General features: G+C 43.4%; 1 protein-coding gene across 5 annotated transcripts in view; it reads right to left on the minus strand.

Annotated features, from left to right (window-relative positions):
• The window catches only part of MID1 (midline 1), a 588,477-nt gene that overhangs the window by 47,699 nt on the left and 515,190 nt on the right, over positions 1 to 25,588 (minus strand). For all 5 annotated transcript variants that reach the window (XM_054507135.2, XM_064573728.1, XM_064573727.1 and 2 more), the window contains one exon: positions 17,559 to 17,654. In XM_054507135.2, the coding sequence (XP_054363110.1) occupies positions 17,559 to 17,654 (96 nt within the window). The remainder of the gene's footprint in view (positions 1 to 17,558; positions 17,655 to 25,588) is intronic.

Below are 25,588 nucleotides of genomic sequence, written 5' to 3' on the forward strand. Positions count from 1 at the left end.
TGACGAGAATCGATTGATTTACCTACTATCTAGTGTGTCCATAATGGTCCCGAGTATTTAGGGAGCAGGAAAGGTAGAATGAGAAGGGAAATTACGTAAGACACAGAAGAACAACCTGGTTTGTAGAGTTGGTACCCCGCTCTCTCCTATTCCTACATGGTTTCGCTTCATCCCATTGACGGACTATGACTACCTCATCCTTTACAGCCTAATGAAAGAAAATGAAGACAGTCAAAAAATGAAGTGAGCGTAGAAGGCCAATACTCCTGTCCTGTCCTCCTAGCCCTGAGATCTCATTCAGCACTCATGTCAGATACCAACAGTCAGCAGCCGTCCTGTGGGAGTCGCCCCTGGGCGCACGGTTTATCTGCCTTTGCTAGAATGCAGTTACACGTACTCATTCCCCGGCATTGTTAACGATAACATAAACGGGTTAGCTATTTTCTCCAGAGCACTTAGTTAGCAATGTCCAGTAAAAAGTCCCCCCTGTTAATAAGCTTTATGGTATAATAGTGTTGTGGTATTTCACAGAAGGGGTGGGGTGAGGCGGACAATTTCTTATTTTGTTCTTGTCATATACGTATAAACATTAAAAGGATTTAATTACATACACACTAAAAACTGGACTACGTGTCTGCAAAATGTTCTTTAGCAGTCTGTAAACAGTTTCTAAGTATTTCTAAAAACTTGCTCTTTTAATTTGACTTGTATTGAACTGCAAAATGAGATGTTCAGTGCAGAGTATAAACATCATTAGATTTCAGACACATGTGGCCTTAACAACTTTAGAAATATTTTATGAAACTCTTAGAAGGCGACATCAATGGGGAAAAAGTATCTGGCCACTTCTCACGGGTGACATTGGACTAACACACATTTTAGAAATCCTCATTTTTCTCATTTTGAAAGGCTTTGTTGAAATGGGCTAGCCATCTCTAGATTTTGAGAATAGAACCTTTTAATTCCTCTCCTGAGAAGGACATGCTGACTTGATAGATCACCTTCTATTCATACACAGATGCAAACAGCTGAGTAAGTTTCAGAGAGGATAAGGCTGGTGTGTCGGAAAAAGGAAATTTTATTTCAGGGTGTGGAGGAAGGAGGGGTGCTGGCGTTACACAATCCCAGAGGCCACCATTCACGTTGAATTCCACGAGAATGGTGCCCCCTGCCCCCCAGCTCGCGCAGCCCAGGAGCCTGCCCCCACCACACAGGCCCACCATTAGTGCACTCTTGAAATTGTTCTATCAAACTGCGACCCCTCGGGTCAAAGATTCTAAACCTTGCTATCCTTAAAATCACTACCGATGAGATTGGGGGTTTAGAACACAAATGTCTACTTTACAAATTTGCCTAGAATTGGTCCTCATGGCCAAAGCAAAGCTGTACCGTGATTCAAATTAAGGTGACCTTGAGAAAAGTTAAAACTCTTTTTTATTTTATGTTATGTTGATGTTGTTATTGCTTAAACTCAACAGCATTTTTTTCTGTTGCTAAGAATATGTAATTTTGAGTCTGCATCCAAATTTAAAGGGGTCAGTGTTATTGTTATGTCTTAGTAGCACCATTATTTCATACTGTTATATGCTCTAACATCTATAACAATCCCATCTTGCTCCAAAAGAAAAACACTGGAGGAGTTCATTCCAATCTGCCCGGGGCTGGAGCAACGGAAACACAATGGAGCTGCAGATAAACTGATAATTTGGCCAGGAAGATGAGGGTACAGGGAAAGCCTGTATGCAGGTGGGCTCCGTGCCCTGCTGTGGACTGCTGACCAGGTGCGAAGAGAAGTATGAGGATCTGAGGGTGCTCTGGGTTTTATTGCCAAAGGCAGCTGTGATGAACGTTCCAGATCCTGGGGCAGAAGTTAGACAGAGCTGCCAGAAGGAACAATGAAAGCAACTCTAACACTTGAGTTTGTATATAAAACTGAGCCAAAGAGAATTGAGTAAGAGCAGACTGTATTACTGTAATTCATCTAATATGTTTATATGTAATCTTCACCCTAAAACGCTGTCACACCGAAGTCAAATATTTGTGGACCTAGCTCAAGTAGACGAGAGAGGGAAGAGTGGCCAAGTTCCCAGGGTCCCTGTCTTTGAGGGAGAAACCAGAGTACAGGACAATACTTTTTAATATTTTATATGTTCAGGGGCGCCTGGGTGGCTCAGTCGTTAAGCGTCTGCCTTCAGCTCAGGTCATGGTCCCAGGGTCCTGGGATCGAGCCCCGCATCGGGCTCCCTGCTCCGCGGGAAGCCTGCTTCTCTCCCTCTCCCCCTGCTTGTGTTCCCTCTTTCACAGTGTCTCTCTCTGTCAAATAAATAAAATCTTTAAAAACAAATTTTCCTACGTTCATTTAAAGTTGAACGCTTTTGACGGAAACCTTTGAAAGCCAAAGAGACAGGCTTTTCAGAAAAAAAAAAAAAAATGGAATCCCTTCATAAAGTGCTTTTGGTGAGAGTAGTGACGGTATGGATAGAAGCTACACACAATCCGGCCTTTACCGCAGAGTGACGTGGGGGAAAATGCTTTGGCCCAGAGGAGGTCAATTCTGCATGCTGATGAACTCTCCATATGGGATTCTGCCATATTTTTGCTATGGGATCAAAAAATAGCTCCCAGGAACCTCATGATAAGTCCTCTTTTCTTGAGGTTTCTAAGATTATGGAGCTTGAATGTTGGATAAGGAAGTGCGATGCCATTAAAAATGGCAGCCTGCTGTGGTAAGCTGGCAATAAAAGTCTTCTTACAAATGAAACACAACTGTGACGATACAATAAAACTGTCCAGCGAGAGCACCACTGCTAATGCCCAAAACTCTGAGGCTTCACACAAAGGAATTTCCCCCCAAGGGGAGCACACACAACATGCCCATCCAAGACATTGTTGATGTTACTGTTAATTTTTCAGTAAAGCGAAATCGTCAGACAAGGTGAAGTGATTTAGAGTGAACACGGCTAAAGGAGGCAGTAGTTCAGAACTCGAGGTCCTGAAGAAGTCTTCCTGGGGCTGAATGCCAGGTCCTCCTTGCCTCCTAGTCGTATGTTCTTGGGCATTTGCTGAAACTCTCCATTTCTCAAGTTCTTCTTACCTGGTAGACCAGGTGCTCTCCCAGGGAGCATTGGCAATGTGTGGAGACATTCTCCATTGTCACAAGCGGGGCAGGGGCCATGCCTTGGATCTAGTGGGTGGAAGCCAGAGATACAACCCAACAAACATCTAGCAATGCTCAGAACAGCCCCTGCCACAGCAGAGAATGATCCAGCCCCCAATGTCACTAGTGGTGAGAGCTAAATGAATTAGTACACGAGAAACCACTGAAAAATGTTTGGCACATAGTAATTACTCAATAAATGATAATTATTACTATTGTTAAGAAACTCTGTTTAGGGGCGCCTGGATGGCTCAGTCGTTAAGCGTCTGCCTTCAGCTCAGGTCATGATCCCAGGGTCCTGGGATCGAGCCCCGCATCGGGCTCCCTGCTCCGCGGGAAGCCTGCTTCTCCCTCTCCCACTCCCCCTACTTGTGTTCCCTCTCTCGCTGTGTCTCTCTCTGTCAAATAAATAAATAAAATCTTTAAAAAAAAGAAAATGAAAATAGACTTGCAGGATGGTTTTTACTCTCCCCGACGTCCTGCAGGCTTCTGTCACAGTTAGAATAACGTTGCTCTTCCCGTGCTGTCTTCATCAGAGCCCACTCGACTGACTTCAACCTCACATTCTTGGCATTAACGCTACAGACTTCTCTTTCTGTGTTAAATGGTAACTCTGTTCGAAGCAGTTCCAAAAAGAAGCAGCAGAATGGAAGGTGTTGCTCATAATTCATTCAAAAACAATAAACTCCTCCCTTCCTTTCTCTTATTAATTACACACTTTATAAAACAAATGCTCCACACCCTTCCGTTTGGGTTGGGCAGGCAGAATGAAAAAAAAATCTATTAACCTGTCATGGACGCTTGTGTCTATCAAGTCTTTTCCATAAAGTTTCTGAAAAGTGCTACTTTCTATTAAGTAACTTTCAACAAATGTATTTGGCAAAAATCACACTGTGGTCAGAAGCTAAAAACTAATTTACAGAAGGGGACGGTTAATTGAGTGCTGGGGAGGACAGAGGTGATCCATCTCAGAGGAGGGAAGTCATTTCTAATGGAAAGAGGAAGCTTCTATCCCACGACCTTACATGACTCATCTTATATGTCATTTCTCATTAAGTGGCGTTCTTTTCAGTTGTTGTGCCATGATTCCTGAATAGCGGTGTACTGGAAAAATACCAGGTTGACCTCCTATTCAGGCTTGAGGGACTCAAGGATAGATGCTATCTGCTCCCCCGCAAAGTTACGGAGAAGGAGGATCGGGTCCCTGCTCTTCAGTGTGCCTTACAGTGAGTGAAATATACTCCCTTGTATCACCGGTAAGACTTGCGCTTCCAAGCGCAACTGGAAAATGTTAAGCTTTGGTCTGTCTTCCTGATGCATCCACAAGTAACATCCACAAGTAACAACACCTTGCCTGGTTGTCGTCACTCTAGAATGCCAGCAGAAGCTGGTAGACTGATTTTTAATTATCTAGATGCCCTGTGTTTAATATTCACATTTATTCAAAGAACATGAAAGAGAGGAGAGTTTAGGGAAACTGAACATGTGAGCTGGGGGCACGAGGGGAAAAGGGATGTGCACTATCATTCATTCCATTTTAGAGGAGGCCTGCGGTTCTCTCTCCAGGAAGCAGGGCAGGAGACTGGGCTGGGAGTACAAGTCATTGCCAGGAAACACCAGTAGGAGGTGGGGAGGTGAGACAGGGAAAGGTATGAAGGCAGGAGAGTGTGCCTCGCCTCGACCACGGTGGGCAGCTGGAGATTAATCCCGGTGGGTGACGGGAAACTGCACAGAACAGTCCAGCTGATGGGAAGGAACTGCGGTATGTACCTAATATCTCCCATCAGTGGCCAGGTGAAGGCTGTTGGGGGTGGCTGGGTAGTCATTCTCCTCTGAAACTAACAGGTGGGTACCCTGGGTGGGGGAGACCCCAGGCGGAGTCTTAGCGGCTTCCAGACGGAAGGAAGCTCTCGGGCCAGGGGACATAGGACTGGTGAGTGCTCTAAGGGCGTGGCACTGACCATTTCACACAGAAGCACCTACGTTAGAGGGGACTACAATCAGGACCATTCTTAAGAAGAGCTCCAGAGGACATCAGGGGGCACCCGTGTCACACTCGTCCGGCTTATTCTGTAGCTCCAATGACTTCTGACTAATCGCAGGGCTGAACAGAGTTTGCATCGGACAGTGCCTTCTATCCTGACCTTGGTCGTTTTTTACTTCAGGCCACAATCTACCCACAAAGGTTCATTTACAACTGACCATAACTGGGTCTACATCTGAGCAACAGCAGGCAAAGTTGCCTGGGGGAAAACACATGAAAGCCAGTGAGTCGGACTAAAAATACATATATTTCTTTTATCTGGAGACCCCTAGATTTTCCAGCATTCCAACTCATTGGGAAATTATTATTGTCCTTCTGAAACAATGGCTTTCCAGTTTTAAGCCCCAATAGGTACAGTTTTCTAGAGTCAAATCGAATCTTGGGACACCTGGGTGGCTCAGTCGTTAAGCGTCTGCCTTCAGCTCAGGTCATGATCCCAGGGTCTTGGGATCGAGCCCCGCATCGGGCTCCCTGCTCCGCGGGGAGCCTGCTTCTCCCTCTGCCTCTGCATCTCTCTCTCTGTCTCTCATGAATAAGTAAATAAAATCTTAAAAAAAAAAAGAAAAAAAATCGAATCTTAAAATACTTAAGTCAGGGATGACGCAAAGAAGTTCCTCTCTCTCTCTCTCTCTCTCTCTCTCTCCATTATCTGAAAGGTCAAATATATTTCTATATACAAACCTGACAGACGTTGCCTTCTCACCTCCTCAGTGGGAAACAGAATGCTCTGTTTACATTTGTCAGGATCAGGGGGTGGTGGGGAGGCGGCATCCTGCCAGGTAATGGAAACACTGCTCGCTTTAATTTTATTACCAAGAACAAAGCCTTCTTATTGTTTACTAGAACCCTTGAAGGCGGGCCTCATGGGCATAGTTCTAATTTTTTCGAGGCCACAAACAAGAGGAATTCTTTAAGGCCATTTCATGAACAACAGAAGGACAAAATACTTTATTCTGCAAAAATTAAAGCAATCCTTTGTTTAAGTAGCCGGAGCCTGACTCAGGTCAGCCTTGCATGTGTTCTCTACGCGGGCCTTTGCTGCCAGCATTAGCCAGGCGCGCATCCTGTCGTGAAGCTGAGATCAAGGCTCTGTCACAGATATGAAAGAAACCACCTTCCTTTGGGATATCATCTCTTCGGCACCATTATTTCCAGATACCTGCTAAAGGAAGAGACACTGTGCACCAGAACTAAACAGGCCAGCACTGCCCTCGCAATCTGCATGTACAGAACGACGAACAGCACGAGTCTCGATGCGGTGCTTATTATGATCCTGCCAGCGAACCGAACTTTCCATGCAGTCCCCGCTTCTGCGGCAAGTGTTCCTTCCCTCTCTACCTCAAGCGTAGGCGGCTAGAGCTACTGCTTTCCAGAGATCTCTGCAACGGCCTTAGCAGCTGAGGAATGCAGTGAGAGGGAATGAGGGCACGCCTGTCTCGCCGGGAGTGAGGAGCGTGCCAGCGATGTGCGGTGGTAACACGGAAGCAATCTGTGCACTCGCTGAATGCCCGCAGGGTGCCAAGCACCGCACTAGGACCCGGTACAAAGTCTGCCCTCCAAAGGCAGTGACTACATCAGAGAACAGCGAGCAAACATGACGACGGCACACACAATGAACTGCTAAACCATGGGCTGAGAAGTTCTCGAGCTGTGTGGTCCAACACGGCAGCTACTAGCCCCCTGTGGTTTTGGGGTGCTTGAAATGGGACTAGTCTGAACTGAGGTGAGCTGTGAATAAGAAACACGTATATGAATCCTTTTTGTGTTGATTACATGTTGAAATGATAATGTTTTGAATCTATCAGGTCAAGTAAAATGTACTAGTAAAATTAATTTTACGTCTTTGTCTCTACTTTAAAAAAAAATGTGGTTACTTGGAGATCTCAAACTATATACATGGCTCCCATTATATTTCAATCAGATGGTGTGATTCCAGAGGGTTTCAGAAATAGGGCAGTTGGCGTGTGTGAGTAGCTGGGGAAGGTTTGCTTCGGAATATGGAAGTGAGACTGGTCTCTGAAGACCAGAGTGAACAAGAAGGGAGCTGGGAAACCCAGGGATGAGGAAGATGAGAAAGGCACCAGAGCAGAGGAAAAACAGAGCATGTCTGTAGGGAGGTAAGGATGTATATTTCAATGATATGTAGGGTGCAGTGGGCATGTATCTTGAATTGGTTATCTGGGAGTGGACAGAGAAACACCAAAGCCAGGTATAACTCACTGTCCCTCGTGAAAATTGAGGTCAACTGTGGAGAGCTGGCTATGGCCCATCTCACAAAGAGCTTACCTAAGGCAAAAAGGTGAATTTGGAGACTCAACTTTGGGGAGGGGATCTTTTCTTGACCTTCTTCTCATTGACTCCCTTTGTATCCTTGACCTCACCGGTCTGCACCATCTCTCTTTGAAGCTATCCATGCTTGGGGTGCCGGGATGGCTCAGTCGGTGAAGAGTCTGACTCTTGGATTTCCGCTCGGGTCATGATCCCAGAGTGGTGAGATCGAGCCCCGCGTCGGGCTCCGTGCTGGGCATGAAGCCTGCTTAAGATTCTCTCTCTCCCCCCTCCTCTGCCTGCCGCTCCCCCCACCTCCACCCTGCGCCCTCTCTCTCTTTCTTTAAAAAAAAAAAAAAAAAGAATGAAGCTATCCCCGCTTACTTGCTCTCCCCTACGGTTTTCTTCTGCAACGGTGGTGGTGGTGGTGATGCTAGGGAAAGTGACGAGGCTGGTAGGAGGGAGGCGGGAGGCAAACTGCAGAGCACTATCAGTGTCCAAGCTGGGCTTTGCCAAAAGGACAGTGAAAAGTGAATTTAACCTGGTCTGGAAGAGAAAAGGAAAGACCAGAGAATTCAGATGTCTGTCAGTTGCCGATTTTGAGGTATGGCGGGGGGTGTGTGTGTGTGTTTGGAGAGCAAGAGAGTCTGATATTGGGAGAAAAAAAAAAGAGAGTGAGTCTGATATTGAAAATGTCACCCCATAAACCATCTTCAGACCTAAGCTGACTAGCCATCCTCCATGTGTCAAAGTGTTCAAAAATGTTTCCCCCAACTTGATTCAAAGTGGCTATCTGGTTATTTTTGTCTTTTACAAACCAGAACGGACAGAAAGGCTATCCCAGAAAATCAAAAGGAAAGAGACAGATTTACAACAAGGGAATGGGGAAGACCCACCGTGACCTCCTTTAAGGGCTCAGCAATGACCCAATGGACAGTTCTTTAATCCTTGACTTCCCTCTGCCAACCCCATCCTCTTAGCCCTCTTCCGGTGTCAGAGCCCTCGTGCTGGGAAGAGCTCCCAGTGGGCATCACCCATCCTGCTACGTCCTCCGGGAATCATGGCTGCTGAGATCTGCCATCATACGAACCCTGTCCTGCGTATGGTCTTCTCAAGAAGGGTCCTTTCTCTGCCCTTCAGGATGAGAATTTATCTGATGCGCTGATCTATGCAAATGCACTCACTAGTGACAGAGGGAGGGCAGAAGGAGGGAGCTGGTCTCTCTGGGAGGGTCCTGTTTCCTCATCAAGAGCCATGTGCTATGTACTAACAGCAGGAGATACTAGGAAAAGAAAGATACTGCCTTGCTTCCTGAGGAGTCTAACCGACTAGGAGAGGCAATTAGACGTGCACTTAAAGACCACGAGGATATTCGCCCAAGGACTGTATCTATATCAACAAACCACTACGTAGTTTTCCTTAAGCTTTTAGAGTCAAGTTATGAATCTCATTATTCTATTCATATATCTAAGAAATTTTCTAAAACCAAGAATAATCACTTTCAGGGGGGTCCTGAATCAATGTTTAACTCAACTTGAGCAGACATAACTCCATTAATCAATGCCACATATAAATTTGTTGATTAAATTCCTGTACACATTTTTTTTTTAATTGAGGTAAATTTACCTACAGGAAAATGCATAAATCTTAAGGGACAAGTCAATGGATTTTGATAACCAACATGACCAACAGCTTAATCAAGATATAAAAATATCTCCATCACCCAGAAAGTACCCCCGGAGCCCCTCTTCCAGTCTATTCTCACCCCCATGGGTAACCACTGTTCTGATTTTTATCGCCAAATTCCTGTAACATTTTAAACTGCATTTATAAATGTAACATATTCAACTTACTTTATAAGCACTTTAAATGCCTAACAGGGTAAAATTAAAACCCTAACAAGGTAAACCTTCTCACATCCTTAAGTAGCTCTTAGAAATCTAATAAACGAAACTTACAAATGTAGTGAAACTCAAGTTCTCCTGAACATTCCAACACTGGTTTGAAACAAACTATTTTACACTTTTTAACTTAAAAATCACAGGTCTAAAATAAATTACATGTTTCAGATTGGAATCTCAAAGCTAATCTGTCAAATTTCTGTAATATGCCATTTTCCCTTAAATGCTACAAACCCTTAAAATACAAACATATGTTTTAGTTCCAAATTGTAATACAAAATATTGATTCTATCGATATGGTTTAGGGCTTCATGTTTACACATACTTCTCAAACTTCCTGGGGAGGAGGAAAAAAGAACTTTCTTTATAACGGGAGCAAACCGATCATCTCAAAGAAGTTGAGGTTACCAGGTCAGGGATTCATGGTTAAAGATTTGAGAATACTCTCACAAGACCTGGAGGCCCACTGGCACCATGGAAGTATACTCACCAGGGCCCTTGTTATGGTGAGTTGGACAGGGTTTCCAATTCCCCAGCAGATGGGATCGTTTCTCGCCATGAGAACTCCCCTAGGAATCCAAGCTTTTAATCATCTCTTTCAACTCCATCACCTGGTTTGGGTAGCTGAAGTTCAGTAACCACTCCGGTTGCTATATTATTTGATTTGATTCAGTCCCCTACCACCCCCCCCCCTTTTTTTTACTGGCTGAATCTTGTTCTGTCTGCCTACACGTCACATTTCCACGGTCATCTCAATGACATCTGCCTCAAAACGCTATTGTAATGGTAGGAACTTGCTAAGTGGTCGTTTTTGTTTTTGTATACATCTGTGTGCCACTTCTGCCTTCCCCACACCACAGGGAACACGTTGCTAAGGACCTGTGAGACTCGATTCAGTAATCACCTTCTAACACCTGCAAGGACAACAAGGCGCCATCTTCCCAACCGAAGTAAACAGATGGAAGGCTTTCTTGGACTCATCATGGCCCCAAACTGAGCTTGCCTGGTCAGATAATTAGGCTACTAGGGTAGTTTTCATCACCTCATATATATAAACCTGATGTTCTATCTAGTGAAAATACTTTTAAAAGCATAGTAAAAGCTCTATCATAAATTCCCAGGTTGGGAATTTACCTTACTTGGTTGTAAAAATCTTTATTTGTGTTGCTCCTCACTGAAAGCTTTTTACATTCAGTGGTGGCCTCAGGCTTTTTTTTAAATAGCTGAATTTAAAATTTCATATTTCTGTTTCAAACAAAAATAATCTGCTACAATTGTGCTCTTGTTCACGAACACTTTATATGCATGACTCAATTATTTTGCTGGAGTATTTCAAAATTAGAACAGAGCTCTTCAGTTTTCCCTATAACATTTAGCAATTAAAAATAGAAGTGAATCAAATGAAGGTAAAAGATGATGTGTCCCATTTCTCTCACACTCTGTAATTATCTTATGTACAGAGATAATTTCAGCTTGATTACCATAAAAAGCAATTTTATATTCATTTGTTGAAAAAATAATTTAAACTAGATATTAAGACCCAGAAACAAAAGACGCTAGTTCAGTAACAAAATGATGGATTGATGGTTGGAATCAGGCTCATCTCTGAATGGCGTGAACAGGCACAATCATGAGACTCAATCTTCTACCTGACAGTCACCTTCTCATCTGGGATGGTTCCTCTCACACCTCTGACTCTCTGAGCTGGATCCATCCAACTTACTGCTATCCCGTGTGATAACTATAATGGCCATTTGTTTAGATCTGTCATTACCCATTCTTATTATTCTTTATATCATGCCAGAAGCATCCCTACTGCTCTAGTCAAGCGTCTAAATATTTCAAGGCAAGGAGGTTGTGTGTGGAATAGTGTAAGGGAGACGTGATGAAGAATCCCTCTATTACAGGGAGAAACCACATTTAGATACATGCCTTCTCTCTTTTTCCCACTGCTCATCCACTGGGCCCCCAATTAAGGCCAATTATTTCACATTTAAGTATTAGCCTTGGAACTCTGCATTGCTAAGTTCAAATATGTCCAAGGAATTATCTTCAGAGGCACGGACATGTGCTCACACTCCAATCCAAGCCACCTGGGAGGATTCTGAATATGACACAATGGTTCATTCCATCCAAACTGGAAAGAATAGCAGATGAGAAGAGGTTTGGGTCACGGTTTTAAAAGACTTTCAAAGCTGAAACTTGGGAATGTTATTCCTAGAGTAATACCAAACTGACCAAGCCTTATAGTCATTCATTCCTAAGATTCATCTCTTATTCCAAAACAAGAGAAGACTGGAACACTTTCTACTGATCTCTTCTCACTATTCCTCATGAATATACCTAAGAAGGTAACAGGATCCAATGCCTCTGAATCATTTTTTTAAGACAAGAGCATTGAATCTAGGGGAAGACATTCAAGTATGTGTTACATACTCCTTTATTTTTTTAAAGATTTTTTTTTATTTATCCATTTGAGAGAGAGAGCCCAAGCTGGGGGGAAGGGCAGAGGGAGAGGGAGAGGCAGGCTCTCCGCTGAGCAAGGAGCCCGATGTGGGGCTCGATCCCAGGACCCTGGAATCATGACCTGAGCCAAAGGCAGACGCTTAACCAACTGAGCCACCCAGGCGCCCTTACATACTACTTTAATAAACAATTACATTTAATCTCCTCAGAGAAGGGTTAAGTTTGTTTCATGAGCTGTCAATTTTAGCAAACTTGGTGGAGTAAACTGGATACACAGCCATTATACACATGCAGTGGCCAATCCTCTCTGGAGAGAATGGAGTTCTGTGCAGCCCAAGAGTTCTTGTCTGTCCTGGGAATCCTGACTTGAACTTGGGAGAGCAGCCTTTACCACAGTGGTTCATAATCCAGTTTTTGAATGCCACCATATTTGTACTATTCCATTATCATCATTCCAGAGCCGTCTACATGGAGACCCCATGGATGACTGTGGGTTGCCTGATGTGTTTTAATGAGGCCAGAATCCGACTCTCATTATACCTTGAGAGCATTCTCTCAAGGGCTCAGATGGGGTGGGAATCTAACCCTTATCTGCAGGTGACAACAGATTACGACTTGGCACATTCGAGTTGGCCCCCAGCATGACCTAGGTTATCCAAGATCAGACACCTGTCCACAAGACACAAACAGCACACTTAGTGTTCAGACGCTGGTCTTTATCCAATGACCGTAGACAAAGCAATTGCCAAGGTTTTCCATACAGAAGGAGAGAACGCTTTCACGTAAAACGGCACAATAAAATAATTTAAACTTAAAACTTCATCTTTCTTTTTAACCCAGTGGTTTCCCCCCCTTATTTCAAAGCTTACAACTGAATGCTCTTAGGATGTGGTGAATGATGGAAAAAGTCTTTTACGGACCCTATCTGTCTTCCCAAATCAGTTTTTTTTTAACCGTTTCTTACAAGCTACTGTAACACATCACCCTCCTCCCTTTCAATTTATGGAGCCCCAATATCTGGGCAAAAATTGAATTAAATGGCACTTAGTTCAACCCCAAGAAGTTTGTCACTTCACGTGTCATCTAGCAGTGGAAGAACTCAGAGAAGCCAGCAAGACAGCAAAGTTTCCATTAAAATCAAAGAAAAAGATAATTTAAAAACTTAGTGCAAAAAACAATGGCAAAAGGAATTTGTTTGTTTGGTTTTTTGTTTTTTTTTTAAGTAATTACAGGGCACCCTGGGTGGCTCAGTCGGTTAACCGTTTGCCTTCAGCTCAGGTCATGATCCGGGGGTCCTGGGATTGAGCCCCACTGCGGGCTCCCTGCTCAGCAGGGAGTCTGCTTCTCCCTCTCCCTCTGCCCCTCCCCCCCCACTCATGCTTGTTCTCTCTCTCGAATAAATAAATAAAACCTTTAAAATAAAATAAAATAAAATAAAATAAAATAAAATAAAATAAAATAAAATAAAAAGTAATTACAAACAAGGCAAGATAAGCCAAAGGGGCTAATGCCAGGACTTAGGCGGGATGCTGGCTTGGAAAATACCCTTCTAGGATAAGCTTGGGCAAGGACGGTAAGGTCAGATGAGACTTTATTTTCTCCATGCTGCTCTGGCAATTAATTAGTCACCATTCCCCAGTTTTTCTTTACCATCTCTCTGTGTATTTAGTCACTGGTCACCTGTAATTTCCCAAATGAACATCTCGTTTGTGTCCAGGTGTTGTAGGCCCCGTGAAAGAACTTGATTCTCAGAACATGTCGAGAATTTGATACATATCAGTATTTCCTTAGCTAATAAACTAGGCCCTCTGATTTTTAAAATAAAACAGGGAGGAGGATGAGGTGATGAAGAGACCCGGAACTGGTAAGTTCTGTGGCTGACCCAAATTTTGATCACTTCTCAGAGGCTTGTCCCACATCCCATAGATAACTAACGCTAAACTCATTCCAGGGGATTCTCTACTGTCCAATGCTCCTGAAGAAAACAAAACCCAGTGGCCCAAAACCCACCCGTTTTTAGAATCCCAGCCACCACATTCCACACACATTTCTTGGGAGTCTACCTGAAACTGCTCTTTCAATGCCTCTCCCTCCTGAGTCCTGAGCTGCCTTGGCCTTCATTCCGTCCGTTCACTAGTTTTAAAAAAGATTTGGTACTCACTATCAAAAGGCCATTTCATTTGCTTACCCTCACTGTGAAAACAAGTTACGAAAACAATGGGGATGGGGGGAGACCTTCCAACTCTTTTCATTCTCAAGAAAAGCAGAAGTGAATCCCAGGAAGGAGGTGTGGACTTATAAGGATGTGGCATTTCCTCAGGATTTGGTGGGAATTCATTGATTTGATTTACAACAATTGAGAGTCGCCTCTGTGCTTGGAGTTTCTCGCTCCAGCTGGTGTGGGGATTATTTTCCCTCGGAATGCTCAGCCCCAAATACAAGGACACCTTCAGGAAGAGGAAAAGGAAGAAATACAGTCTTGGAATCTCGGATGTGAACCAGGAAATTCTTGTCCACTGCACTGATTTAAAAGTGCCTAACAAATTCCACTAGCTTTTTGGAGTTTACTAGTGTGCTGGGAGGTTCTCCCCTGCACGCGCGCTCAGTGCCTTTTGCACTAAGATATCCATATTAGTTTTCCATTAGCCCAAAATATCCTTTACTGAAGAGAATTAGGGATGCCGGTTGTAACGGGAAAGGTACCCAGGTCTTTGTGCTCCTCGAACCCTCACTAAACCTTCAGGACCAAGTAAAGTTCAGAGAGTGATGTGCTTATTAAAGCCCACCCCATTCTCATCTCCCAAAAGCCGGTTCCTACTGATCCCCCTCACACACTTGGTTTCCACAGAACGAATTACTTGCTTTGTGTACATACACTATTCTTCTATCCCCATGCCCTGGTTTGCCCTGTAAATAGTGCCTGCCCTGTCTCTCCATATGCCCAAGTGCCACCTGCTTCTCGGAAATTCCAAGTACTGTGTCCACACCTCTCTTACAGCCACTAGTTTTCTATTTTGCATTGCAGTTATTCTTTGGTCTTGGATAGGATGGTAAGCTCCCTGGGGGCCGGTCCCTTGGCGTCCAGTACAGCGCGACGCACACACAGCAGATGCCCTCTACACGTGAGCGGAGTGAACAAGCTAGGGTCACACTTGAATAAACCAAAGTGACTGGCCAGAGGCTAAAATTTACACCCTCGCCCAGAAATATCTGTGCAGTGAACACAACTCCTGGATCAACGGGGATTAGAACAGGAAGAGCAGAAAGTCACGTTAAACTCAATTATCCAAAACCGGGAAATAAGGCAAAAAGAAGACTGTGAGTCCTTTCGGGGTCGTACTAGATCGTACTAGGTTGTACTAGATTGTACTAGATCGTACTGGTGCATAGCCCACCAAGGCAGCCTAAGGAAGGGTCGTGTAACTCTCCAGGCTGGCAGGTCACAGAGTTGGGCTTTACTCCTGATCCAGCCTTAGTCTCTGCAAAGTTAAACAATAACTTGGAGAAAACGGATGATATACAATTCATTTTGCCCAGACATTATGACTTTCCTGTCCTTTGGGTCACGAAGCAGTTTTGCATCTAACTTAGCTCCCGTATCCTAGCGCCCTTCTCCCCGCACGGCGCCCCCCGCGCCCCCCGCGTGGGGGTATGGGCTTCAGCTCTGTTCCTTTGGGCCAGCTTACCGCCTGGCTGCCTCCTTCAACAATGCCTTAAATAAGCCTTCAACAGACTCACTGGATTATTGTATGAGAACCGGATGCTCCATTTTTTTAAAAATTACGCTCTGAGACTATTAATAATTATGAAAAAGGGACACATAATAAAAACAGTAAAAAGTCCCTCAGTATCATTTTCCTATTCATAATTAATTTTAATATTTATCTAGAATATATTTCCCAAATACCAAATTTATTCACCCACAAGGATTCGTTTCCATTCCTAAGGCTTTATACAGGAACACAGTGAAAGGAATGCATACTCTTTACTCCTTGTAAATAACTTCCAACGGCACGTACAATCAATGCAGTAATAGCTTTATTTAAAAAGCCTCTATCACATCTAAGTATCTAGTCTTTTGGAATAAAAATAAAATCTGCTGGTAAATTTCTATCTATCATTTGAAGTTACTGAACGTTACAGAAAATCATTTTCCATGTTAAAACGAATAGCATTTTGTAAATTCAAGCCATACTAATATTGTATTAGGAGCAAGACAGTTGTTCTGAAATCACTACAGGCCATAATAGAAACCAGACACTAAATGCTTTAAGAAGTAACTAGCTGAAATTGAATGAAATAATCACCCAATCCATAAAGCCTTTGTAAGATTTCCCCATAAAACACAGGTAATTTTTTTTTTTTACTGAAGAGAAATTATTCTTTCTTATTGTCATAAACATCAAATGCCATCACATCATAAAAATAAAATATAGCACATGGATCATTCCACTTTGTTCATCCATTTATTCCTGTAACACATATTCACTGTGCCCTACGATAATAAAAACATTATGCTTGTTCACTGTTATTTACCATGTTGTTTAATCAACAAGGTTCAAAATGGTCCCTGGAGAGATCCTTGCCAAAAGCAAATCCATTATTTTTTTTTTTAAGATTTTATTTATTTATTTATTGGAGAGGGGGGGGGAGAGAGAGAGAGAGAGAGAGAGAGAGAGAACACATGAGTTGGGGGGGAGCAGAGGGAGAGGGAGAAGCTGAGCACAGAGCCCGATGCAAGGCTTGATCTCACAACCCTGAGATCATGACCTGAGCCGAAATCAAGAGTCAGATGCTCAACCAAATGTGCCACCCAAGCACCCCAAAAGTGAATCCATCCTAAGCAGAGGGTTAGAAAGATCTGGGTTCTGCAATTTGTCCTTGGTGTCACTGCCGCCTGCATACTCTTGACTTAATCCCGACAAGTGATCCGTTTCATGGAAATGTATCTGACAACTAAGATGCATTTAATGTGCATCTGCAGTGGATTGAATTGTGGTTCCCCCAGAAAGATTATGTCCAAGTCCTAACCCCCGGTATCTGCAAATATGACCTGGTTTGGAAACAGGGTCTTTGCATATGTAATCGAGTTGAAGTGAATTCACCCCGGGGTTAGGATGGCCCCAATCCGATGACTGGTGTCCCTGTGAGAAGAGGATTTGGACGCCAACACAGAGACACACAGGGAGAAGGCCATGGGACCACAGAGGCAGAGGTGAGAGGGCTGCAGCTACAAGCCAAGAACTCCAAGAATTGCCTGGAACTACTAGAAGGTGGGAAGAGGCATGAACTTGTCCTCCCTAGAGCCTTCAGAAGGAGCAAGGCTTGATTTCGAACTTCCGGCCTCCAGAACTATGAGAGAATACATTGCTATCATCTTATGCCATCCAAGTCCGGGGTGATTTGTTACAGCAGCCCCAGGGAAACTGATACAACACCTTTTATACAGGGCTTTTTTGGATGCTCTTTGTAAAGGCGATTAAATCTACAATACTAGGAATGCTAAGTAAAGGAGAGCTGTCATGGCGGCGGCAGTGGGGGGACAAAGCAGTGCATGGGGAGAGTCTCCGAGATTCTAGTTCCTTCCAATTCTGTCCATCTTTTATATTCGGCTTCGGCAAAAGAGCTAATTTTGAAAAGATTCCCATCTTAAAAATGTAAAGGCGGGGAGGGTGTAAAACCACGGGCTAGCAGTTTTCACGTGCAACACAATGACACTCACCTCCACGTGTTGACAGGTTTGGATGAGTTTAGCCAAAAGGGTCTCCAGTTCCGTGTTCCTCTTGATAAGGCTGGTGAGGTTACTCTCCAAGTTTTGCTGTTCAGAAAGAGAAGAAAAATATTATTCTGCATCCTGAACATGTTATGCTGTATCCTGAAGTATTACATACTTTTAATAACAAAATTACTCATACTGAGGAAAATCGGATCTCTTTTTCAGAAACCTCAATGAAATCTACGCAGCTTTAAGCATTTATAGATTTATTTTTTTTTTAAGATTTTATTTATTTATTTGAGAGAGACAGAGCAAGCACAAGCAGGCAGAGGGGCAGAAGAAGACGGAGCAGACTCCCCACTGAGCAGGGAGCCCGATGCAGGGCTCGATCCCAGGACCTTGGAATCATGACCTAAGCCAAAGGCAGACGCTTAACTGACTGAGCCACCCAGGCGCCCCGCATTTATAGATTTAAGCTCGACTTTAAGGAGCTGCATTTAAAAGAACCTTTAAAAAAGGTTCAAATTTCACTCTTTTTGTTCCTGCTTCTTGTACAAACCCGGGCACATTTATCTGAATAATTAGCTATAGGTGGTGAACTAGGTGAACTAGAAAGGAGGTAATTGGATTTCTAGTGCTTTACCTGAATCAGAAATGGCAATAATATAAGGAGTATATTCCCACAGCAAATCAACTATTATTGGATTTTCAGGATTTACCATTTTACGGGCAGGCTGAGGTCAGTCCCTCAGAGGAAGGTTTGCATTATCTGGCTATCACTGACATTATGACTATTGATAGGCATTTATAAGATATAAGAAGTCCCATCATACACATTTACTCACTCATAGTACATTTTATTGTACATGCTTCTATTCTTTGTCTACCAACCTATCAATGCCAGATTAAATTTCCTTGAATGCCACATTTTTCATATAACTATCCGGCTTACAAATCTAGAATTATTCCCTATTCCTTTAGAACATCAAATTTAAAGTCCCCTGCAATGACTATTAAATCTAATTTTCAACCACAATAACCCACTTCTCGTTCTATATGTTATTCATTGATGCCATTCATTTATTTAGCTATTCACACAAGTATTTATTGAGCTTCTACTACATGCCAGACTCTGAGAGATACTGGGGAAACACAAATAAAACTCCTACTCCTTGTCCATGAGGAGATGCAACTGGGGGAAAGATGCTGTGAACGAGTCAAGGGGCAGAGGTCGGGGCTACCCGGAGAAGGTTTCCCGGAGGACACACTCTTTCCACTGAGGCTGGAAGGATGGGTATGGAGTTTTTGGTGAACAGCAATGGGAACTTCTTGGGAAGATGGGATGGAGGTAGAGGTGGCCACAGGCAGGGAATAGAACAACGTCATGGACCAAGATCAGGGCAAAGGATTAGGGCAGATATTTTTAACAGTTTTAACGGTTAGACAATTCCACAAATACAGTGAAAAGACGGAATGGAAGGAAATTTCATGGAAAAGAAAATAGATCGAGGATTTGTAATGCCATCTGCAAAAAAGGATTTGAAAAGAGTATGGGGGGGGGCGCCTAGGTGGCTCAGTTGGTTGAGCGACTGCCTTCGGCTTGGGTCATGATCCCGAAGTCCTGGGATCGAGTCCCATGTCGGGCTCCCTGCTCAGCACGGAGTCTGCTTCTCCTCTGACCCTCTCTCCTCTCATGCTCTCTCTCACTCTCTGTCTCTCAAATAAATAAAATCTTTAAAAAAAAAAAAAAGAGTACGGCGGGCATTTTGAAAATCAATAATTTCATCAAGGTGGTAATAGTTCACTATGCCATGAAATTAATCTCTGAAAGCATTTACTCTTTCTGCTTTCCAAAATGTTAGATTTAGAAAAGTATATTCAGGAAAAGAGTCACTTTTATTTAAAGCTTAAAATGCATACGTCAGAAACAGACATCTCTCTGGTCATTCTTAAACAAGTTCTGCTTATTAATCTGGTCTTTATCTTATTGCCCAATTTTTTCATTTCAATGACCACATTTTTCATTTCCAGTGGATTCTTTATCACATCTCCCTCTTCTTGACTTACTTTCTCTTCTTCTTCCCAGGATGCAATTCCTCCCTTCATAATTTCAAGAGGACTAAACATACTATTTATTCTTAAGCTTACTTGAAAAAAGGCAATTCCCTATTTTCCTGTGTTTGTGCAATGTTTCCCAAGAGTCTGATTTTATCTCGTATCTTACAATTTTTGTCCGACAGCTCATCTGATGTGAACTTTGCTCCCTGGGCTGGGATCTGGGGATTGGCACAGCACAGCCAAGCGAGCTGCCCACTCGGATGTTAGGGCGCGAGGTCGCTTCCCCAGAGAGAGTGCTCCCACAGGACACCCGTGTGTTAGAGAGGCACAGATCCGGGTTTGACTCAGTGCCTCCCTGAGGCATTCTGTCCCTGAGAATTCTGTCTGGCTCCAATTCCAGAGAAGGTGGGAGGTACCCTTTGAGTCCACTGTGTCCACTGGGAGTCCTGGCCTCCAGGTGTATGGGACAGTCTGAGGCTCCTGCCCCATGTGTGACACTCGCCACCATGTTCCCCCTCGGGGTCGCCACCACCCTGGCTCATCTCCACTTCTCCTGAGTAGCCCAGCTTCAGCCTTCCCCCACCATTCTGCATCTCCTTTCATTTCCGGTCCTTGGAGACTTTCCACTCATGTTTAAACTTGTTATTATTCTTCAAAATCCATTTGAAAATATTTTATCTGTAGTTCTCATGTGTTCAGAATTAAGAGGGAGGTTTGGCACTTTCTTTCATCGGGACTGGAAGACCAACGAGAACGCTTCGATTTTGGCTTTGAAACACTCAAAGCGTCTCAAATACAAATATTTTAAGGGAGAAAAGTGACTATTTCCCACTTAAAGGATGGGATACCTTAACATAAAGTCATAGAAGGAGCTAGACAGAGTGATTAAGGTTCAAGTTAATGCTCTCATGGTTGCATCAAAGAAAAACTTGCTTTCAAAGCTCTTAACAACAACAACAACAACAACAACAACAACAACGCAGACAACAGCCAAAAGTTTTTCTGTTTGGATGAAATGAATCACAACCACTAATCACTTCATGGTCAGAGACTAGAGAATAATTTTGAGGCATTCCATTATTCAGTGTCCTTGATCTAGATGTGACTACTTTATGGTATATTTGCCAACTTCTTTTGGTATGTTAATCTTAGGGAATCTTTCTGCTTGTCTTTTTGGCTGACCCCTCTGAGCAGGAAATTTCTAGGGAAATACATCATCTAACTGTTTACACTTCAGCGATCATAGGTATGATTTTTCTAAAGCTAGTCAGCAAAAGAGAGCCAAACAAATAGAATCTAACACATTCAGATTTTACAAACATCTGCTTGCTTCCCCTCCTTTTATTAAGTATACATCATGTATAAAAATCTGTTTTTAATCAACTAATATGTAGACTAAAGCCTGTGGTTTAAACACATTGACCTATCTAGATCCTTTGGGGTTATTCAAATTTAAATAGTACAAGTGTTACTGAAGTCCACAAAGAATTACCGAGTCACTTACAAGCATAATAAAGGGAAATGAAGCTGGGAGAGAGACTTGTTTCCAAGAAGTACCAAAGGGACTGACAACACTTCTGAAGAGAGCCCGGGTAATGGGGAGGTAACAAAATCCAGTCTTCAGTGAACCATGCATCCATAAGCTTCCACTACAGGGACTTCTGTGGAGCTTTCGAGAATTTAACTGGATCGCTCACATCCTGTGTGGCGGTCAGCAGGTCCTATAACCTCCTAATTTTGACAGTGCTTTGTGCAAAAGAGAGATAATATTTTTTGGCATAAGAGTCTTGGGACTAAGGGTATAGAAGTATCTACTTCCCTACGGATATCTAAGGAATTCTGCAGAGTACCAAAAAAAATAGTTTTCGTTTCCTGTTCTCACCTCGAAAACGTTAATACATTTACATCTCCTTACGGATCCGAGCTTTGTAGAGATCCAAGGAGTCAGGCCTGAGTGACCACACATGCAGAGAGTGAGGAGACTGGGGCTACCATCCCAGCTCAATTCTCCTGGCCAGACGCCACCTGGGCTCAGTTTCCCCGTCCATGGGGTGTGGGTACAGATAGATCTCCCTATCTGCGCTATTGTTAAGCTCAGGGGAGGAAATGGACACATACACCAGGAACTATACAAATGTTTGTTGAAATCATGAATTATGGGAGAAAACATTCAGTTTGGTGTCAGTACCAGGCACTAGAGGGGCCCAACCCCGGGCCTCAGGCAGTCCCCACTCTCGGGCTTGCTGGTACCTTTTGGCTGCCAAGCACCTGTTCTTTTAGGCACCAGGGTTTTATTGGGCCCCGGGCAGGGCAGGCTGGGGGGCTGGGGGGGACGAGGGGAGGCTGATGCCTCTAGGAGCAGCCTTCAGTCAGCGACCACTGGCAGTAGGTGGATGAAAGCCCAGCTTCCCTCACCTCCCGGGTGGGACCCCCCTGAGTCATGACCCAAAAAATCTTTCAGAGAGCCCCACTGAGAGGAGCCAGGTGCCTGTGGTGACAAGCGGCTCGCGTCCACACCCTCTTTCTGCTTCCTCCCCTCCTTGGTCCCGCCTCCCCTCCCCTCTCCCTTCCAGCTGCTTCCTGGGTCACCTTCCAACATGGATTCTGAGCCAGGGTCGTTTTCTGGGAGAACTCGACTAAAACCTTATTAGGAAAATAATCCTAAGCCATTATTGGTGCGTATTCCTTCTTATGAGGAGTAGCCAAATTAACAAAAGATTTTATTGTTTTTGAAAGACATCCGCAAATACAAGAGATTGTTTTCTCTTCCTCCACCTCCTGTCTTTCTTTTCTTTTCTTTCTTTTTTTTTGTTAAGATTTTATTTATTTATTTGAGAGAGAGAAAGAGCTGGAGGAGGAGCAGCAGAGGAGGACGGAGAGGGACAAGCAGAATCTGCACTGAGCGTAGAGCCTGATGCGGGGCTCGATCTCAGGACCCTGAGATCATGACTGGAGCCGAAACTAAGAGTCGGCCGCTTAACCGACTGAGCCACCCGGGCGCCCCCCTCCCCTCTTTCTAGTTTTTTTTAGAGGTCACATATCCTCCAAATTCCAGGCTCTATCTAACTCAGCAGTCACTGGAAATACAATGTCAGCCGCAAATGCAAATCACATTTTAAATTTTCTAATAGTCTTGTTTAAAAAAAAAAAAGTAAAAAGAACCAGTTAAAATTAATTTCAAGAATATATTTTACTTGGGCGCCTGGGTGGCTCAGTTGGTTGAGCGACTGCCTTCGGCTCAGGTCATGATCCTGGAGTCCCGGGATCGAGTCCCATATCGGGCTCCTTGCTCAGCGGGGGGTCTGCTTCTCCCTCTGACCCTCCCCCCTCTCATGTGCTCTCTCATTCTCTCTCTCAAATAAATAAATAAAATCTTTAAAAAAAAAAAAAAAAAAAGAATATATTTTACTTAATTCAATATCCAAAATATTATTTCAACCTGTGATCAATATTTAAAAACTGATGAGCTGGGGCACGTGGCTGGCTCAGTCGGTGGAGCGTGCGACCCTTGAACTTGGGGCTCTGAGTTCAAACCCCACGTTGGGTGTAGAGATTACTCAAGATGTTTAAAAAAAGCCTGATGGACTATTTTACATTTTTTTTTCTTTCTTTCTTTTTACTAGGTCTTTGGAATCTGGTAGGTGTTTTACACATGTAACACATCTCAATTCACACCAGTCACATTTCAAACACTCAGCGGCTACACACGCGGCTAGTGGCTCCATTAGTGAACAGCACAGCATTACAGTCTAGAACAGGGGTCAGCAAACTTTTTCTGTAAAAGGCCAGGTAGTAAATATTTTAGTTTTTATTGGCCATAAGCTCTCTGTTGCAACCGCTCAATTCTGTTGCTGTTTTAGCGAGAAAGCAGCCACAGATTCTACATAAACGGATGGGCAGGGCTCTCTTCCAATTAAATATGATTTACAAAAACAGGTGGTGACTGAGCTTTGGCCCGTAGGCCAAGCTCCTTCCAGGGCCTGGGCACATGCTCTTTCCTCTGGAATGCACCTGCATAGCAGGAAATAATTCTACTACTAAGGAGAGGGGATAGCAAAACCATAGTATGTATTGAGTGCCTGCTGTATACCCATCACAGCTTAGTCCCTTCCCATTGTAAGTGCTCAAATATTTATTGCGGGAACAAGTAGCAGGGAAACTGATTATCCACTGGACAACTTTTCTGAAATCTAATGTAGTAAATCAACTAACTAGTTAGTTCATTTAACAACTACTGCAGATTGTTAAAACATTGCCGTGCCCCCCCCCTCCGCCGCCGCCCCTTGAGGGCCTTTCTTGTTGGTAGCATTGAGTCTGAGCCCAAGAAGAGGGGCTTGACAATTGAAAAGCATTCTGAAAGGATGCTGTGTAACTCCCTAAGACCACAAGGTTTCTGGAAAGGCAACTACTACACTATTGAACAAATTTTAATAAAGATGAGTTTATGTAAATAGATAGTCTAGCAATTATCACAGACACATCTATTCCAAATTCCATCTAAAAGCAAAGTCAAGTCACTCCTAGCCTTAACTCATGACCTCCTCCCCAGGTGTGTTTTCCATAGCACTGCTATTCTTCGAAGGGGAAGGATGTGCCAAGGATGCGTCTTTGTTGAGACGGATGATGGAATTCAATGTGTGCCTCCTACCACCACCACCACCACCAAAGTAGAGGAATACAAATAATTCAAGACGGTCCTTCTAAAAGTAAAGATACAAGGATGGTCCCTCTAAAAGGCAGATCTGGCTTCTTAATATTAAGCAATCGATAGGATACAAGTCAAACTTGGGAAAGGCCAAGCTGTAAACCACGTGTTGCTTAAAGAATGAGGCTGGCCCGCACACTTTTCTGCAGCGAGGATGATTAATTTTTCCCGAAATTTTTGTTTTTCATGCATACACTGTTAATGCATTTTCACGGAGCCATACTCCCACCTCCTTCACGTTGGGTAGTGTTCAGCGAGGCTCATTTGAACTGATAATTTAACAATTTAACAATCCCTGGCGGGACAGCAGGTTTCACACCAACCTCAACAGGAGTCTGTAGGCAGGGATAGGGACACCAGCTGGAAAGAGTAAATCCAACTTAACAGATGAGCTTTGTGCTTCTACACACACTGATACCTAATCAAATGGCAAGGTAAGCAGACAAAAATACTGCTAATTTTAGTCTTTGGAGACCTGTACGTAAGAGTCAGGTTGCAGGGACTTAATGCTTGTCATTGAGCACCACTATTAAAATGTATGCCTGAAACAGGAGATTTCAGTAATTCCTTTTGGGTTTATCCAGTCCTTAAAGAATGTTTGCTCTTATTCTGGAGTCAATGCTTTAGAATGTCTTTAAAGTATAATATTAAGTCTGGATACCTTTCAAGGCAAACACAGATCTCGCTTGTTTCAGTCCATAATATTCAGAGCGACATTCAGGACCTGTGTTTGTCGCTCTGACACCCAACACCACGACTCCAGCACGATCAGGATATGAACACATCGAGGGCCACAATCCATATATTTTCTTCTAAGAAACTTTAATCACAATCCTTAACATGAAAACACACACCAGTATTAACACATGCCACCTGCATAAAAGCATAAATTCTTTATATGTAACTAAACACTTAAGATGTTTTAATTACCTTGCAGGAGTTTAAGGCTATCTTCAGGTTCAACTCACGACAGACCGCGAGTACGTGTGATTTATGCTGGGTTTAGTTTTTAATGCCTCTTTTCATTGGTTATGATAGTTAACATTTCCAAATGCCCTGGCAAGACAGGCTGCCCAGGGAACTTCAGAAACATAATAAAACCCAATCTGCATACAAATTTAAGTCTAGTGTTCCATGGGCTACAATTTAAGCCATTTTGATACATGATACTGTATTTACCTTGTCAGGTTTTATTTGATATTTTTATATTAACTCTGCAGAATCTGCTCTACATATTTATAAAGTCCATCATCAGGAGTTCAGGGCTTATTCT

The sequence above is a fragment of the Mirounga angustirostris genome, unplaced genomic scaffold (genome assembly GCF_029215605.1).
Source record: "Mirounga angustirostris isolate CCGP_5_RB_7025 unplaced genomic scaffold, mMirAng1.0.hap1 SCAF_11, whole genome shotgun sequence".
Taxonomy (NCBI): Eukaryota; Metazoa; Chordata; class Mammalia; order Carnivora; family Phocidae; genus Mirounga; species Mirounga angustirostris.